Source organism: Saccopteryx bilineata, chromosome 6 (genome assembly GCF_036850765.1).
Source record: "Saccopteryx bilineata isolate mSacBil1 chromosome 6, mSacBil1_pri_phased_curated, whole genome shotgun sequence".
Lineage (NCBI taxonomy): Eukaryota > Metazoa > Chordata > Mammalia > Chiroptera > Emballonuridae > Saccopteryx > Saccopteryx bilineata.
Genome location: NC_089495.1, coordinates 53,845,540 through 53,864,603, shown reverse-complemented (window position 1 = coordinate 53,864,603; position 19,064 = coordinate 53,845,540). Strand labels below are relative to the sequence as shown.

Genomic DNA, 19,064 nt, shown 5'->3' with positions numbered 1-19,064 from the left:
GATGAATTATCTGTCCTCTTTAGATATTGCTGGATTTGATTTGCTACTATTTTAATGTGCATCTGTGTTCATAAGGAAAATTGCTCTTTTTAAAATATCTTTGTCAGATTGTAGTGTTAGAGTTGTGCTAGACTCAGATATTAAAGATATTCCTTTCTCTGAAAGAGTCGTGTAAGACTGGTATGTATCCATCTTTCTCTGGTGTTCACCAGTGAAACCACTTTGGTCCTGGAGTTTTATTAGTAGGAAGGTTTTTTGATTATGAATTTTCATTCATTGATACTGGGCTATTTATATTCTCTGTTTCATTTTGTGTTAGCTTTCATAAGTTACAAACTTCCAAGGAATTTGTTCATTTCACCTATATTGCTGATTTTGTTGGCATGAAGTTTATAATATTATTTTCTCTTTCTTTTTTTAATCTCTTTGAAGAGGGGAGATAGACAAACTCCCGCATGTGGCCCATCTAGAATCCACCCAGCAACCCCTGTCTGGGGACGGTGCTAGAATCAGCCAAGCTATTTTTAGCATCTGGGGCTGAGTCTTGGAGCAACTGAGCTATCCTCAGTGCCCAGGACCATGCTCTAACAATTTGAGCCACTGGGTGTAGGGGGGGGGGGAGGGAGAGGAGAGGGAGAGAAGGAGAGAAACAGATGGTTGCTTCTCCTGTGTGCCCACTAGAATCAAACCCGGGATGTCCATATGCCTGGCTGATGCTCTATCCATTGAGCCAACTGGCCAGGGCCTATTTTTCTCTTAATGTCTGTAAGACCTGAAGTGATTATTCCTTTTTCATTTCTAATATGATAATTTATACTTTTTTTCCTCTTGAAAAATTAGCTAGAGTTTGGCAATTTATGGATTTGTTAATATTTTCTGTGATTTTTAAAAAAATATTTTACTGATGTCTTCTCTTCCTTCCTCTGATTTTGGGTTTACTTGTGCCTTTCCATCTTCTTAAGGTAGATCTCTCATTGATTTTGGGTCTCTTTTTATTTTTAATATAAGCATTTAAAGCTTTACTTCTCACATTGTTTTATTTTCATTATCATTTGGTTTGAAATGTATTCTGATTTTCTTTGATGTATATATTATTTAGATGTAGTTTCAAGTATAGGCTGGGGAAATTTTATTATTTGACAGTAGATGCATTTATAAACCTATGTTACCCCACCCTGTATTTGTTGGTTTCCTAGGTACCTGATTATCGATTTGTAATTTAATTCCATTGTGGTCAGGGAACATACTCTGTGTGATGTCCTTTCTATTAAATTTATTTGGATTTGGTTTCTTTAAAATTTATGTAGACTGGTATTGTAGTCTAGTATGGTATGCTGAATGTCTTATTTGCACTTGAAAATAATGTGTATTCTGCAATTGTTGGATGTGAAATTTTCTTAGCAGTTGCCGAGAGAGTTAAAATCTTTATTCTTATTTTTCCCTTTAAGTGTCCAGTTTTCCTTTCTGCATTTTGAAGCTTTGATATTAGCAGCCAACACATTTCAAATTGTTAAATTCTCCTGAAGAACTTTTTCTCTATCCTCTCCCCCTCCTTCTATTAATTCTAGAATGGAGTATTGCAATATTCTCAAAAAATTCTGAGGAAAAATAATTTTCAACCTAGACTTTTATATATAGCAAACTATTAATTAGGGTAGTTTTGTTTATTTATATATTTATTTATTTTAAAATTATTTTTATTTATTCTTTTTAGAGGGGGGGGAGAGAGAGAGAGAGAGAGAGAGAGAAAAGGGGGAGGAGCAGGAAGCATCAACTCCCATATGTGCCTTGACCGGGCAAGCCCAGGGTTTTGAACCGGCGACCTCAGCGTTCCAGGTCGACGCTTTACCCACTGCACCACCACAGGTCAGGCTTATTTTTTAGCAAGGGGGACAGACAGGAAGGAAGAGAGATGAGAAACATCAACTCATAGTTGTAGCATCTTAGTTGTTCACTGAATGCTTTCTCATATGTGCCTTGACTGGGGAGCTCCAGCTGAGTCAGTGACCTCTTTCTCAAGCCAGTGACCATGGGGTCATTTCTATGATCCCACGCTCAAGCTGGTGACCCCACGCTCAAGCTGGTGACCCCACACTCAAGTTGGATGAGCCCGCACTCAATCAAGCTGGTGACCTCGGGGTTTCAAACCTGGGTCCTCAGCATCCCAGGCTGACACTCTCTCCACTGCACTATTGCCTGCCCAGGCGGGTAGTTCTTAATAATTGGAAATTTCCCTTTTTAAGTTGTAGGATCTCCATGGAAAGCCCGCTGCTTTATTGGAAGACAGCTTTTTAAAAAATATTTTATTTTTTCATTTTAGAGAAAGTAGAGAGAGAGAGAAAAAAAGGTGCAGGAGTGGGAAGCATCAACTCCTAATTGCTTCCTGTATGTGCCTTGACCAGGCAAGGCTGGGGTTTTGAACCAGTGTCCTCAGCATTCTAGGTCAACACTTGAACCCACTGTGCCACCACAGGTCAGGTGGAAGATGACTTTTTCTAAGACAGTTGTAATTTTCTGTCTCTTCTGGGTTGAGTTTGTCTTACTCTTCTTGAATTTTCAAGTTTATTTGTATGGAATTTAGCTAAGTAGTCTCATCATTTTAGATTCCTCAATGTTTATTTCTTATTTCTTCATATATATATTTTTTTGTATTTAAACTTGCTTTTCTTCATTAGATTAGAGCTGTTGGCTGATTTTTGTGAAGAAAATAAGCTTTTTGACTTATCAGTCTTATTCTTTTTGTTCATTAGTTTCTGTTTTTGTCCTACAATTCACCTTTGTTTTCTTACTTTGAATAATGATTATTTTGTTCATTTTTGTCCTGTTATTTTTATTGAACCACTAAGGCTATGCTGTTAACACTCATGAGCTGTGTCTTATGGATTCTGAAAGGTAACGTTTTCATCATTATTTTCTAGATAGTTTGCAGGTTTTATTTTTATATTTCTCCTTCATTTCGAGCGTGTTTGGTGCCCTGGCCGGATAGCTCTGTTGGTTGGAGCACCGTCCTGAAGCAGGTTGCTGATTTGATCCCCAGTCAGGGTACATACAGGGACAGATGTTGCTGTCCTCTCCTGCTCTCTTTTTCTCTGTAAAATCAATAAAGTAAACATTGAAACAAAGAGTTGTTGGGGAGTTAAAATTTTTTAAGTGTAAAGCTTAATTTTTGACATTAATTTCTAGTTATTGTGATCAAAGAATATTTTTACTACTTCATTTTTTATAAGTTATTACTAGTTTCTTTTCTTTTTCTTTTTTTTTTTTTTTTTACCTAACATGGCTGACTTAATGAATTATAGGAAGTTGAAAAGAGTGGACACTTGTTTCTGGGACAGGATTTGACATATCAATGAAATCTACCTTTTATTGTGGTCTTCCTCTATCTTGCCTCTTTGTACACTTGATCTGTTATGAGCAGAGAGGTACAAGTTTTCCTCTACTAGTGTCTTTAAGTCGGTCCTAGTATCTTATTTCTGCTTTACAAACGTTGCCATTGTTTTATTTTATGCACTGATATTCACTATAATGCCTTTAACATTATACAACCTCCCCCTGTTTTTGTAGTTTAATGTTTTTGACCTAAATCCTAATTATCTGATGTTAGGGTTGTGAACCAAACTTTATTTGCATTTGCCTGCTGAAACTTTGACCATACCTTTTGTATTTTTTTTATTGATTTCAAAGAGAGGAACATCAATTTAAAAAATTGTGTAGTTTTTAAAACTTCTTTTAAGTTAAATTTTTGGAGCAAGAGGAAGGGGGGCAGAGAGAAAGATAAATATAGATTTGTTGTTCCACTTATTTAGGCATTTATTGGTTGATTCTTGTATGTGCCCTGGTCAGGGATCGAACCCATGACCTTAATGTATCAGAATGACACAAATCAGCTGAGCTACCTGGCCAGGGCCAACCATACTTTTATTTTTGCCTTTTTGGAATCACTTTGTTTCAGGTATGTCTCTTGTATAGAGTTGGGTTTTGATTTGTGATCCAATACGACAATGCTTTTAAATAGGTGAGTTAGGTACATTCATATTGATTGTTTGATTGATTTTACAGAGGGAAGGGAGAGAGCGGTAGGGAGGAGGAAGAACTATCAACTCATAGTTGCTTCATTTTAGTTCATTGATTGCTTGTTTAGTTGTTCATTGATGTGCCTTGACCCCGCAAGCCCAGGATTTCAAACAGGTGACTTCAGCATTCTAGTTGGACGCTTTTGCACTGCGCCACCTCAGGTCAGGCTGCATTTACATTTATTGATGTGACAGATGTGTTTGTTCTGAATTCTAGCATTCTGTTTTGCTGAGAAATTTTGCTATTTGGCCCATATTGTTTTGCGTATTATTTTGTTAGATAGAAAGGTTTGTATTTTTCTTGTTTTTATTTTATTTTATTTTTTTAAGTTTTGTTAAACTAGCCCTCTTACTTTGGGCAATGTCTTATTAGTATCTTACCATGAAGAAGAATGTTAGCATGTCTTTTTTCTTTTTTCCTTTTCCTCTACCACTTAATACTTATTAATGAATTTCTCTCTAGTATTTGCCTTTGATTTATTAGTGGGTGATGTTTTCTTATGCCTTCTGCTGCAAGTGGGGAATTTTTTGTTAGCTGTATCCCTTCTGCCTTGTCAGGGCATACATTGTACTTTGTCCCTCTAATTTTGTGTTTTGTTTTAGTCTCGGTTCTACAGTAAATGTATTCAGTGTGTGCCACCCTCCTTTGGCCGTGGTTTCTCCAGACCTCTCTTGGTGAGTTCATCCCACAGTAGTTTCCTGAGAGGCTCCTGAGAAAATTTTTCCTTGATTTCTTCTATGTTCAGAGCTGTACCTTTTGTACTTGAAGGAAGGCTTGACTAGATAATAAAATCCTTGGTTCACAAATTCTCTGTGTATTCTAGTTACTATTCCAGTCTTTTCGGGCACTGAGTACTGCTGTGGGGTGTCTGGGGCCAGGAGTTTGGTCTTGTCCTGGCAACCCACAGCACCCTTACCTGTCAGCATGTTACTTGCACTGGGCCGTCTTTAAATGGTGAGCATTCTTACCTTGTTTGCCTGGTGCCTGCTGGGCCCTTTGAATACATAGATTTATTTCTTATTTTAGAAAAGTTTTCTTAAATTTAATCTGGCTTTTGTTCTGTTCTATTGGTTTTCTGCTTCAGAGATCCAATTATGTGTAGGTTGTATTCCCTTTTGTTTGTCATTTAGAGTTACTTTTTCCTCTAGTTTTTTAAAACTACTTCCATTGCATTTTGTTGGGTCCTTATATTTTTCCCGTATGTTGCTTCTCCCGTGTGTTCATTTTATCTTCTATGAGTTTTTACTGTACTTATTTTTGAGTTTTGACTATTCACATTTTATCTCCTCCATTTCATTCTTTGCTGAGTTCTTATTCTGCTTAGTGATTACCCTTAATAGACGTGATTAAATTAAAAATTAAATATTCATGGCATAATGTTTGCTCAGAATTTTCATGTATTCTTTGGCTAGTGTTCTGATGCATGTTCATCAGGTAAGTTTTGGTGCTCTTTTCCCGTTTCCATTTAAAAATTAAATATCTTTAAATTGATGCTATACCACTAAAAAATACTGATTACAAAATGGCTTGAAATGATCTTTTCCCAGTGATCTGTGGGAAAGTCCTGTGGGGGTATGTGTGTAAGGGGGTGTTGGGGACAGGGCAGCCTTCTCTATTTAACAATCGCAATACTCTCTGCTTCACTGTTTCCACAGACATTCTGCTTCCTGCTAAAATGGCCTTTCTGTATAGCCCTGCCCTTTCTGCTTCTCTGAACCAAACCGTGTCCAGGAGGTCGTCTGATGCCAGTCCTGCTGCCCCACTGCCCACATCCTTTGCTACACCAAAGGGGTATATCTCTTGCACTTCAGGGTGAGCCCTTCACCTTCAGAGAGCACATAGTTGCTGAGTTTCCTGAGATGTGCTGCCCAGGGCTATCTGCTAGTCTCACTCATTGCAGTCCCTTCTTTCCTGTCTTCTCCCTAGTAAGGCCTCTGCTTTATCTTCACTAAGTCTGCTTTATTTGATTAGATTTATTGGGAAGACATTGGCTAATAGGATTGTATGGTTTTGAAGTGTACATTTCTATGATACATGATCTGTGTATTGCATTGTGTTGCCACCACCCAAAGTAAGATCATCTTCCGCCACCATATGTTTGGCCCCATTTGTCCTTCAATACCCTCCATCCCCTTCCCTCTGGTAACCACCATGCTGTTGTCTGTGTCCAGGAGTTTCAGTTTTATATCCTACATATGAGCGGAATCATATGGTTCTTAGCTTTTTCTAACTGACTTCGTTTACCATATTCTCAAGGTCCATCCATGGTGTTGCAAATGGCAGGATGTCATCATTTCTTATGGCTGAGTAGTATTCTATTGTATATATGTGCCACATCTTCTTTATCCAGTCCTCTATCAAGGGACACTTTGGTTGTCTCCATGTCTTGGCCACTGTGAATAATGCTTCAGTGAACACAGGGGTGAATATATCATTGTGAATAATTGTTTCAAGTTTTTTGGGCAGATACCCAGAAGAGGAATTGCTGGGTCATGTGGTAACTCTATTCTCAATTTTTTGAGGAACCTCCATTCTGTTTTCCGTGATGGCTGTACCAGTTTACATTCCCACCTCCACCGCCTCTCCAGCACTTGTTATTGCCTGTCTTGTTGATAATAGCTAATCTAACAGGTGTGAGGAGGTGTCTCATTGTAGTTTTGATTTGCATCTCCCTAATAGCTACTGAAGTTGAGCATTTTTTCATATCTGTTGGCCGTTTGTGTGTCTTCTTGGGAGAGGTGTCTGTTCAGGCTCTGCCCATTTTTTAATTGGATTGTTTGGTGTTAAGTTGTATGAGGTTTTTTTTTTTCCAGTTTTTTTTTTTAACCCCTTATTGAAAATTTCATTTGCAAATATTGTCTCTGATTCAGTTGGTTGCCTTTTTGTTTTGTTGTCAGTTTCTTCTGCTGTGCAGAAGCTTTTTAGTTTGATATAGTCCCATTCATTTATTTTTGCCTTCACTTCCCTTGCCTTTGGGGTCAAATTCATAAAATGTTCTCTACGACAAAGGTTCGTAAGTGTAGTACATATGTTTTCTTCTGTGCAATTTACAGTTTCAGATCTTATATTTAGGTCTTTGATCCATTTTGAGTTAATTTTTATGCAGGGGGACAAACTATGGTCAAGTTTCATATTGCATATGGCTTTCCAATTTTCCCAGCACCACTTATTGCAGAGACTTTCTTTTCTCCATTGTGTGTTTTGGCTCCTTTGTCAAAAATTATTTGCCCATATATATGTGGCTTTATTTCTGGGCTCTCAGTTCTGTTCCATTGGTGCATGTGTCTGTTCTTCTGCCAATACCTTGCTGGTTGATTACCATAGCTCCATAGTATAATTGGAAGTCACGTAGTGTGATAGCTCTGGCTTTCATCTTTTCTCAGGATTGCTTTGGCTTTTCTGGGTCTTTTATGGTTCCATACAAATCTGATGATTTTTTGTTCTATTTCTTTAAAAAATGACGTTGGGATTTTGTTGATGATTGCATTAAATTTGTATATTGCTTTGGGTTTTATGGCCATTTTAAATATGTTGATTTTTCCAATCCATGAACACGGAATATCTTTCCATTTCATTGTGTGTTTTTCAGTCTCTTTTAATAGTGCTTTGTAGTTTTCAGTATATAGGCCCTTCACATCCTTTGTTAAGTTTATTCCTAGGTATTTTATTCTTTTGGTTACAACTGCAAAAGGACCTGTTTTTTCCATTTCTATTTCTGAAGTTTCATTGTTAGTATTTAGGGAAGCAGTGGATATTTTTTGTACATTGATAATGTATGTATTCTGCAACATCACTGTGTTTGTTTCTTGTTTCTAATAGGTCTTGGTGAAGTCTCTGGGGTTTTTACATACAGAATTATGTCATCAGAAGGGGTAGAAGCTGAAGAGAGTTGTTATAAAGTTATTACAGCTATTATACCTATTAATACAGGTGTATTAATGACTGGCTTAATCACAGTGGTAACTGGAAATGGTGAGAAGTAAATTCTGTTGGAAAGGAAGCTGATTTGGGATTTGCTAATGAATTGGTGAAATGAGAGGGGAGTCATTGGCAACTGTGCATATTTGTCTTTCAAATGTTTCTCTGTATTGGGGAGCTCATGGCAGACTTCTGAGAGGGTAGAAACTTCACAGGAAGACTTCCCCTACGTTGCTAGCCAGCTTGCCAGAATGAGCAGGGCTGTATTCCTCTTTTACTCGTTTTAGTTATCAAGTGGAGTCATTTGAAATATTTAAATTCTGGACGGAACCGCTTTTGCTGTTCTGGGTCTGTTGTAGAGGTCTTACGTGCCTGCGGGTTCAGTTCTGCTTCTCTTCCTGGTGCCAGCAGCCACAATGGGGCCTCCAGATACACATCCTCCATTCTGCTGAGGCTGGTTCTTGGACACTGGTAGGGGTTAATGCTGTAGCTGCTCCACTCGAAAGGGGAGAGCCTGCCCAGCCATCCTGTAGTCATCTAACAAACACCATCCTGATGGGTGTGTTAAAGCTACTCTTGCTCGTTAAAGTGAGGATCCTTGGACAAATAGAATGGCCTCCAAATTTGCTAGGGCCTCTTTCAATGTGTATTTGGATTGTGATTCTTCTACTTAAGGTCATTCATTATATATAATATGATCCCATTTACTTTCTCTCTTCCAGAAATGTATCAAAATTTCAGGTCTGCTGTTTTTATTGCTGCCACGGCTATATTACTTTTTAACTTTTGTCATTTTGGTGGGATCATGGGATGGAGGGCAGGCAAACTCCTGTGCTTACTGTCTGCCGTCTTGATCTGGTTGTTTCAGTACTCCTTAAGAATTGGGTGAGGGAAATATGGAAGAAAAATAATTCGGGAAGGAGAATATTCTTTTAGATTCAGAGGTTAGAAAATGAATTGTCTAATATATAATAGACTGTTCATTTAGGGCCTTAATATTTTTGGCTTATTCTACTTTTCACAGCTGCTCAGTGTGGTATGGGATAAACATAACTGGGTGGCATTTAGGTTTCTTTTTAGATTCTCTCAGAGTAGTAGAATCTGAAATATAATTGACAATGATCTAGTTTATGTCCAGGGCAAGTCTTAATCATCCATATTAAGTTTCTAATTAATTATCTACCTATAATTATGTGAATTTAGGAAACCCAACCAATAATTTTATACTTTGTTTTATAGTATATTGGGAAAAATGTATCTACCTTAAGTTTTAATAAAAGGATATAGAAGACTACTTTGGGGGAGATACTGTGAACACTTAAGAATGCAAACATGTTTCAAATGTGAGCTTGCATAAGCAGCAAAATTGCATACACTGAAACATTTCCCCTTGTAATAAAATCCTTAAAGTACGTTTCCTTACTCGGTTCTGGTATCCCAGTGCTCTGGGTATTAATTGCCAAGTTAAACCTCACTACTATTTATGATGGGTTTTTGTCATAATTGGAAAGATATTTTAGGATGTCACTGTGAATTGGGTGACAGTAATAATGTTTTATATTTAATATTATATTCAATATTAATGCATTGAGGCAGGAATTAAGATAAAAGCTTCAAGCAGCCCCCCCGTGGGCCAGAAGTAGTGTTGGTTCATTTTTCTATGTAGTGCAGGTTTATAAATTTGATCTTATCCTAATATCTTTCTTATTTTCATGTTTCCCAAGGTTAGACCCCTTTTAGGATTAGCTGTTGCCAAGATGATTGTTCAGGCATATTACCCAGAGAAATGTCTTCTCCCACATGAAATATATTTTCATAAATACTAGAATTTGAAACCAATAGTCTTATTATTTGAGATGTCTTTCCAAGGAGAACACTGAGAAAAATTTGTGTTGGAGCTTCCTGAGACCACCCCCAGATTTGATGACTCAGTCGTAGGACACATGGAACTGAGCATGTAGTTGTGCTCGGGGCCAGATTTATTCCAGTGAAAGAGCAGGAAGTAGGATCAGCAGAGGAAAAGGCTCACGGGGCAAAAGCCGTAGGAGACCAAGGGAAAGATTCCGAGTGTTTCTCTCTGAAGTCATACAGCACAAGCACATCCTTCCAGTTGTCTACCAGGGACGCTTGTTAGAGACCCAGTGCCCAGGGTTTTTATTGGAGGCTGGTGACGTAGGCACCTTGTGCCTACTTCCTACCAGGATTCTGGCCTTCCAGAAGGAAAGAAGACATTTACCATAAATCACATTGTTTATACAGATAGTTTCAGCAGGTGAGCCAGTCTTATCAGGGAATGCTGGGAATACTCCTGAAATCCAACTTTCCAGAAGTCTGCCAGGGGCCACCCTGCCAGCATGCCTTTCAAAGCAGAACAGAATGAGGCCTGCTGTGTGACTCTTTTCTGCATGATGTTAGGTTTCCAGGTAGACGCCTTGGATTTTCTAAATATTTTAAATGACCATACCAGGTCTCTATATGGTTTTCTATTGTGATTGATACTTTTAAAAAAAATCGGGTTGTACTAGTCGTTTGTGTTGAAGCCTGTGGGTGGCATAGTGATTGATTGTGATTGCTGCTGGTTCCTCTTGCTTCCTTTCTAATCCTCTGATTCTTCTGTATTATGGACCCAGTTGCTGACCACACAGATTTTTTTTCCCCATTGTCTTAGTTTCTTGTGTAACAATCACTTGAGTCTTCTTATGGTAAGATTGCTTTGTATAAAGTGCTGATGTTAAAACATCTAAAAGGCTAACAGGTACGGGGAAGATAATGAGGGAGGGTAAGGAAACAGCAGCGACTTCTATTGACTGGGAGAAATAAGCTACTGAATTCAGCCTTAATTGTGCCTTTTGTAAGTTTGCAAACAAAATCACTACGGTGATAATATTTCTTAGGCTCTTAGCAGTAATGGCAGAGTGAGGGGGCTGGGGATGTGACTTCAGTGTCAATGTTGCAGGATAAATAAAGGTTATAAATTGTAATTCCTCTTAACAGCATTATCTTAAACATATTTTGACAGCTATTCAGGATTATGAGACTGCTCAGGAACACAACGAAAATGACCAGCAGATTCGGGAAGGCCTAGAGAAAGCACAAAGACTACTGAAACAGTCACAGAAGAGAGATTATTATAAAATCTTGGGAGTAAAAAGGTGAATTAATTTAAAATTGGCATTTTTAAAATTGTTTTAAAGCTATAATCGTTGCTCCTCTTTTCTCTCTGATTCATTTCCTTTCCTTATGTAATTTCGGTCATAGATTAAACCCTGACAGCCTAACATCATAAAGCTATTTTGAATAGGTTACAGTTTTCTTTGATAGAGACTAGTAATGCAGTAATGGAGAATTAGGAGTTGGTGACAAAGACAGGGTACTGTAGCAAGAGTAGATCCTTTTGGGGGGGAACCGGGAGGGAGAGAGGGGATGGGGGAAAGAAAAATTCTCTAGGTCTGTAAATAAAGGGGTATTTTAAGAATCAACTTGCAGGTACTAAATGATGCTCAATTTACTCAACATGTGCTTTTATATAAGACCACCCTCCTTGAAAAAAAAATCAACCTTTTAAGTAATTGTTTATATTAAATTAGCTAATCCAGAAGTGTTGAGAACTCCTTAACTAATGATTATTAATCAATTTTAATACCCCTCAGAAATGCCAAAAAGCAAGAAATCATTAAAGCATACCGAAAATTAGCAATGCAGTGGCACCCAGACAACTTCCAGAATGAAGAAGAAAAGAAAAAAGCTGAGAAAAAGTTCATTGACATTGCAGCTGCTAAAGAGGTCCTCTCCGACCCAGGTATCACTGCCTTTAACATTCTCTATGCTCTTGAACTAGCTGAGCTGGTGACCGGCGGCTGAGCCGTTCCTGTCCCTGCCCGTCGAGGCACTGCCACAGTGGGCGTAGGCAGCTCGGGTTCACCTCGGGTCGGGCCTCGTCCGGCCTCGCAGTTGCAGAAGCGCAGTGTAGGCCTGTTCTAGTCAGACTCGGGGGCCCACGGTGCGCAGTACAGTGGAAAGACCAACAAATGTGGAATCAGAAAGCCTGGGTCCGACATTTCTCCCTTCTTTTCACCTGTGGTGTGAAAGCACAGCAGTGAGGGGATCTCGTAGGTCCGCTTCGTCGATCAGTGAGGACTTCCTTACACACACACGGGAGCTTGAGGTGGAAACCAGACGGGGTGTGCAGGCGGGAGAGGAGCTGCCTGCCCGTGCCTTCCCCCCGGGAACCTTGCCCTAAACTGAATACTCTTCTCTTACACGCTAACATTGCCTGGAAAATAAGTGAAACAGCAAGAATGTAGGTAATACTGAGTAATATTTTGACATCTATTTCCAGGAGGAATTTAATACTAACCTAATGTCTGGTTTTTGTGCCCTTCCATGTCTGGGAGCAGAAGCTATGACTTGAGCTAGACAAATTAAAAAAATAGAAGTTTTATGCCCATTTGACGAATCTTTCCTTTTTTTTTTTTTTTTTTGTTGTTGTTGTTTTTTGGGTTTTTTTTTGTATTTTTCTGAAGTTGGAAATGGAGGCAGTCAGACAGACTCCCATATGCGCCTGACCGGGATCCACCCGGCATGCCCACCAGGGGGCGATGCTCTGCCCATCTGGGGCACCTCTCTGTTGCCACCAGAGCCATTCTAGTGCCTGGGGCAGAGGCCAAGGAGCCATCCCCAGCGCCCGGGCCAACTCTGCTCCAATGGAGCCTTGGCTGCGGGAGGGGAAGAGAGAGACAGAGAGGAAGGAGAGGGGGAGGGGTGGAGAAGCAGATGGGCACCTCTCCTGTGTGCCGTGGCCGGGAATCGAACCTGGGACTCCTGCACGCCAGGCTGACGCTCTACCACTGAGCCAACTGGCCAGGGCACATTTTTTTTTTTTTTGACAGACAGAAAGACAGATAGGGACAGACAGACAGGAATGGAAAAAGATGAAAAGCATAAAAGCATCAACTCTTCATTGTGGCACCTTAGTTGTTCATTGATTGCTCTCTCATATGTGTCTTGACTGGGGGGGCTACAGCAGAGCGAGTGACCCCTTGCTTGAGCCAGCGACCTTGGGTTCAAGCTGGTGAGCCTTGCTCAAACCAGATGAGCCCGCACTCAAGCTGGCGACCTCAGGGTTTTGAACCTGGGTCCTCTGCGTCCGACGCTCCATCCACTGCACCACCGCCTGGTCAGGCGACAAATCTTTCTTGAATACCTACTATGCTACACAGTTGAAGTTAAATGATCCTTGGTTCTCAGGTGCAGTAGGATGCGTATGTTTGTGCTTGTATTCAGCAGATGCAGGTCTGCAGCGTTCTTTGAATGGCCTGTCCTCTCTGCCTGTACATGCGCAGTGCGGGCTTGAGCGGAGCTCTCAGGGCAGCAGGGAGCTAACTGGGAAGCTGGGCTGACAGTCACCAGGCAGGCATTGAGAGAAGAACTGCATCTGTAATTACTAAGAGTTCTTTTTTGGTCTCGGATCCTTTTTCTTAGCCCCTGTTCTTTTAAGGATTAAATAGCTTTTTCTAACTTCAGAATATTAGCTTGCTCTTCTGCTGCCCGTAGTGGTCCTTTCTCCCGTTGGCTGTGTAGGTAGCTGGCTCATGGGGGCTTCTCCTCCGGACCGACAGGTACAGCAGTGGAGGGGGGCTCGCTCCCCTCAGGTCTGAAGAACCCCCTCGTTCTGTTCCGATTTAAGAGGGAGGCACTAGAAAGCTTGCCGGGTGGCTGAGGCCCTGCCTGGCTGAGGTCATTGTTGGGGTGAGGGTGGCCACAGGCCGTTTGATCAGACCAGTGAGACTGAGGTCTCTCTCTGCAGTCACTCATTTTCTCTGGAGAAGCTCGGGGAGCTTCTTGGAGGAGAGCAAGTTCAGCGGCCTGCACGGCAGTGATTCCCTTGGCAGCCCGGGCCCTCACCCCCTCCCTCTGTGTGACGGTGTTTCTCTCACCTGTTATCCCGAGACCAGAGAGGCTAGACGGGGTGTCAGGCACACCTGTTTCAGCCCCCCACCCCCCTCCCGCCACACCGTAGTCCGTGCCTGGGGCCTGGGTCTTACTTCGCTGGTTTCTTCTACAGAAATGAGGAAGAAGTTTGATGACGGAGAGGACCCTCTGGATGCAGAGAGCCAACAAGGAGGCGGCAGCAGCCCTTTCCACAGGAGCTGGAACTCATGGCAGGGCTTCAATCCCTTCAGCTCGGGCGGACCTTTCAGATTTAAATTCCACTTCAATTAAACCAGCTTTTCTTTTTTCCCCCTTAATTTTTTTAAAGGTTAAAAACAAAGAAACATTATTCCAGGATCCTGATGAAAAAAATTTGAAAACTTTTTTGTTTGTCCATGACCAAAGAGTTGTTGTAATCTGTTCCTGCCATCTTAGACTTGAGGGTTTTCAGGGCCGGAGGGAGGAAGGCTGGCAGCAGCGTGCGCCGCGCTGAGGCTGGTGAGGTCGAGGCGGGCGCACGCGCGGAGGTGGCGCGCACTGTTTTCTACACTGGAGCGGGTAGAAGTTACTTTCTTCACGGCCTTGCGTAGAGTCAGTGCCTTTGTGTATAAGGAGCTGTACGTAATCTTCATGAGAATGGGTTATATTTCAGTATTCTTAAAGAGAATATTAACATTGGGAGTTATATGTTCTTAGGGACAATTTTGCTTAGATTTTGGTCAGTCCAGTCATTTGCAAGTATTTATTATAAATTACAGAGCCTCCTTTAATTCACATGCATTTCCGTCTCCCTACCAGCATGAACATGGCTGTCACTGAAGGGAGGGGTGGAGATCATGTGTTAGGCAGTGTTTTTCAACTGCTGGGTCCAGAACCTGTGCTGGTCCGCCAGAAATATCGTGCTGGTCCCTGAAATTTCTGGCAGACTGGCACTGGGCTGAGGATTCCGCGGTTGAAAACAGTGTTTTAGAGAGCTGCTACCAAATGGTAGTCAATATAACCAGCTTTAGACTTTGGATTGATGTTAAGCATATACTTTGTTGTTCAGTACCTGCAAGAGAATAGTAAAAACCACTGAAACAGAGTAATTGTAAACCTGTGGGCCCTTTTAATATAAAACACAACAAATTAACTTCAAAGTTATGTATAAAACAGGTTCAGATAATGTAAGCAGTGGTTTTATTTAAAATAATTTTGCTAAAGTTTGGAGTGAAATACTTCAATAACTGAAATTGTGAATTAAACTTTCCTGTAACAGAAATGTCAGATTGCTCAGTTAACATGAACAGAATGCCCTCTTCCTCGCTTTTGATAAAATGCATTGGGGTCACTTCTCTTGCCTCCTGGCCGGCCCCTGGGCTGCAGGAGCTCCTGCGTGTGGCTGTTTCCGGTGGGCATTCCGGAGCAGGCCTGCCCCTCTGCCCGCCCTGCTGCCTCTGCCTTCTCCTGCCTAGAAAACGCCGGGTTTCAGCAGTCAGCTCTGTATCCCCACGTCTGGATGGCGTCTCTCCCTGGGATACCTTCTTCGTACCTTCTAAGAAACGAACTGTTCAGTCCTTGTATGATATATGTCATAACTGTTTTCCCTAAAGCAATGAGTGCTTAATGAAGAACAGTAAATATTTATGGAAATATTGATACTGCATTCAAAATCCAAGAGAATTACTTCAGAAAAGAATTAGTACCGTGATTCTGGAAAGGTTTTCCTGTTTGACTCAGAGCATGTTGAACCATTAAGCAGTCTAACGAACTGTTTTTATGAAATTATTTAATTTTAGCTCTAGGAGGCCTCCTGACCAATACTGTGCAGACCAGCCGAGCACAAATCGTTTTCTTCTATAGTCATCCTAAATGGAAGTGGAAATTGTTTTAAACTGAGACAAAAATCACAGAGTTGAGTTGGGTATAAAACAAATTAAGTGCTTTTGCATCTTAATTTAGAAGTCTGTTTCTGACCCATAAACTTAACAGTGCATTTTGAAAACTAGTGAACAGCTTGCAGCTTTTTGTTTTAATTTTGAAAATCAAAGTAGTGAAAATAATTTATAAAGGAAATTCATTTTGTTAATCTCCGTAATCGCGTTACTTTATTAGTTATATCAGAATTTTTTTCAATGTTTATTTTTTTTGTGTGTATAATGTCACTGTGACCTCTTTGCAATCTAGCAATGGCCTCTACCTACTTTCAAAATGAAAATTTTTTCACACATAATCAGAACGAAGGAGATCAAATCACTTGACCTTCCATTCAAGGGAGACGATGGAAAGTTGCCAACAAAGAACCCGAGGGAGTCGGAGGGTGGAGAGCGGGGCCGCCTGGGAGGGTGTCGGCACACAGGTCACCTTGCCGCCTGCCAGCGGCCCCCAGAGGTTGTTTACATGATTTTCTTTCTCCAGTTGTAATGACCATTAATTCCTGTTTATAAAGCCTTACCATGGATTTAATTTAGTCATAACAAATGTGCAGAATTACTTACCTGTTTTCAGTGAAGAGAGAGTAAAAGTTATGATGCCAAGTGCCAACACCAGTGAGAGAAATACTTTGGAATCTGTTTTGCTGATTAATGAAGAAAACGACCTTTACGTTCCAGCCTTGGCGGGCATCAGCGGTCTTCTGGTACTCACCTGAATGGAGATGGCCACTCCATGTTTCCTTCAGTGATGGAGGAAAACATGGGTGTGTAAAGGGCCAGTCAGCCTTCTTGCTGGCCTCATGGAGAAGATCACTGTGCAATGGAGCAGATGACGGAGATAGCATTCGACTTACATCGCCACTCTCGTCTCTGGAGACGGCAGTCCAGGAGCCCTGAAGGCCCCTCTGGGAAGGGGAACGGGAGCAGCATCCCCACCTGGATTCTGTTCCCTTCTTGACCCTCCCCCTTTTTGGTGAGCTCCGGAAGTGAAGGATTGCTGGTCTGTACATTATGGAGATTTTCCACAGCAGAAAGTATTACACATATCAGCCTATAACTGTGAAAAAGTTGTAAAAGGAGAGAATAAATTAATTTATTGCCACCTCTGAAAGTTTGTGCTTTCTTACCATGAATAAATGAAAACTTGAGAACAACTTTGTTTACTGATGTGAATTGGATATCACATAATACTAATTTTAAAATGTCTTTTTATTCAGCATTAAAATTTTATTTTAAATACCAGTATGGAAACAGAACTTTTTGGGACTCTGATAATGGAATTGTAAACTACCCACAATATTTAAAGAGAGAAATACTGATAATCGAGTAGAAAAAAGTTAATAACAATTGGACTATTTTCTATTCGTGGTAGAAAATGAAAGATTTCACCTTTAAAGGCATGACATTGGTCAGAAGTTGTGAGATTTAACCATAAGAAAATGCATGAGATGCTTATGTTAACAATGGTTTCTTGGTTTTTGTTAGAGCCAACTGCCTTAAAGGGATTAGGACCCTGGAGACGGGCCTGGCCACAGTCTTCACTGAATACACATCGGTAGTGTAATCTAGAGAGATTCATGCCACTTTGTTGAATGTGATTTACTTTTCTATATTTATAAAGGAAGGAAGAAGGCAAGTGCTAATTTGTCAATACACAGTACCCTTATTCTAAATCATCATTCCTTTTAAAGTAGCAGAGTTTATTCTGTAATTGCAAATAATATTAACAGGTGGGGATAATTTTTTTATGGATGATCTCATTTGTTGAACGATTTAAGAGTAAAATTAGCCACTGCGTGGCTTTGTGTGTAGTTAACGGGTTTTGTTACAATCATCTGGTTGAACCTCTTCCCTGCAGGGCAAAGCAGAGCGTGGAGAATGTAAAGACTGGAGATGTTGGGAAAGTAAAATATTACTCCTGCTGTAAGGCTGTATAGTTAGTTTTGAATGAAACAAAACTAACTTAATCCATCTCAATTCAGTGTTTTAATAAAAAAATTGAAAATTAAAATGAGTCTCAGACATGTCTATACATATGGGTACTATTTTTATGCCCTTGTATTTTCACATTTAATAAAAATATTTATGGTCAAAATAAGTACTTTTTTGCTTTTGATTTATTAAGTCTTTTGGAGAAGTCTACTTTCCAACTTCATTTTACACATAATCTACTGAAGTGGCAGGTGCCCCTTTACGTGAGCTGAAGCGAGAAGATCGGAGCACCAAAAGCAGAAATGGCTAAAATCTCAACTCCCAAATGTCAGTGATAAAGTGGATAATTCTTCAACTTAAGTACAGTGTGTCCGTAAAGTCATGGTGCACTTTTGACCAGTCACAGGAAAGCAACAAAAGATGATAGAAGTGTGAAATCTGCACCAAATAAAAGGGAAACTCTCCCAGTTTCATACCTATTCAGTGCAGTTCGATGTGGGCTCACGCACAGATTTTTTAGGGCTCCTTAGGTAGCTATCCCGTATAGCCTCTACAGACTCGTCTCTGACTGATGGCCTACCAGAACGGGGTTTCTCCACCAAACTGCCGGTTTCTTTCAACTGCTTACCCCACCAAGTAATGTTATTCCTATGTGGTGGTGCTTTGTTATAAACGCGCTGATATTCATGTTGCACTTTGGTCACGGATTCGAATTTAGCGAGCCACAGAACACACTGAACTTTCCTCTGTACCGTCCACATCTCGACTGGCATGGCTGTGGGCTGCTCTGCTGTATACACGGTGTTATGTCATCATCTGTGCATGCGCACAAGCTGCCACATCATCCTACAGAAACTGGGAGGGTTTTCCTTTTATTTGGTGCAGATTTCACATTTCTATCGTCTTGTTGCTTTCCTGTGATGGTCAAAAGTACACCATGACTTTACGGACACACTGTACAATTAAAATCGAATGCTTAAATTGGCTTTGTTTGAAGACTTTCCCTTTAACACTATATTTGTACATTTCTATTAAAGTCTTCAAAAGGGTGATGGTGAACACACTGCTATTTCAAATTTCTGACAACCACAAATAGTAACTTTCTTAATTATATATTCTGCATATTCTGAAACTAAAGGACAGCAAGAATGCTTATTTAGAACTACAGAAAGCTCAACATTTGCAAATTCTTAATAATATCTTTGTAATATGTGAGCAATTGTCCTTAGTGTGAAGACAGTGAAAATACCTCTAACACGCATAAGGGCTGCTGGAAGAGCAAAGAGGAATGTCCTG

The 19,064-nt window shown here is 40.4% G+C and overlaps 1 protein-coding gene across 1 annotated transcript in view; it reads left to right on the top strand.

The window, feature by feature from the left end:
• Positions 1-17,935, top strand: part of DNAJC3 (DnaJ heat shock protein family (Hsp40) member C3) — an 84,455-nt gene extending 66,520 nt beyond the window's left edge. The window contains exons 10-12 of the mRNA XM_066234168.1: positions 11,012-11,144; positions 11,643-11,791; positions 14,057-17,935. Of these exons, the coding sequence (XP_066090265.1) occupies positions 11,012-11,144; positions 11,643-11,791; positions 14,057-14,214 (440 nt within the window). The 3' untranslated portion in view covers positions 14,215-17,935. The remainder of the gene's footprint in view (positions 1-11,011; positions 11,145-11,642; positions 11,792-14,056) is intronic.
• Positions 17,936-19,064: the final 1,129 nt, after the last annotated feature.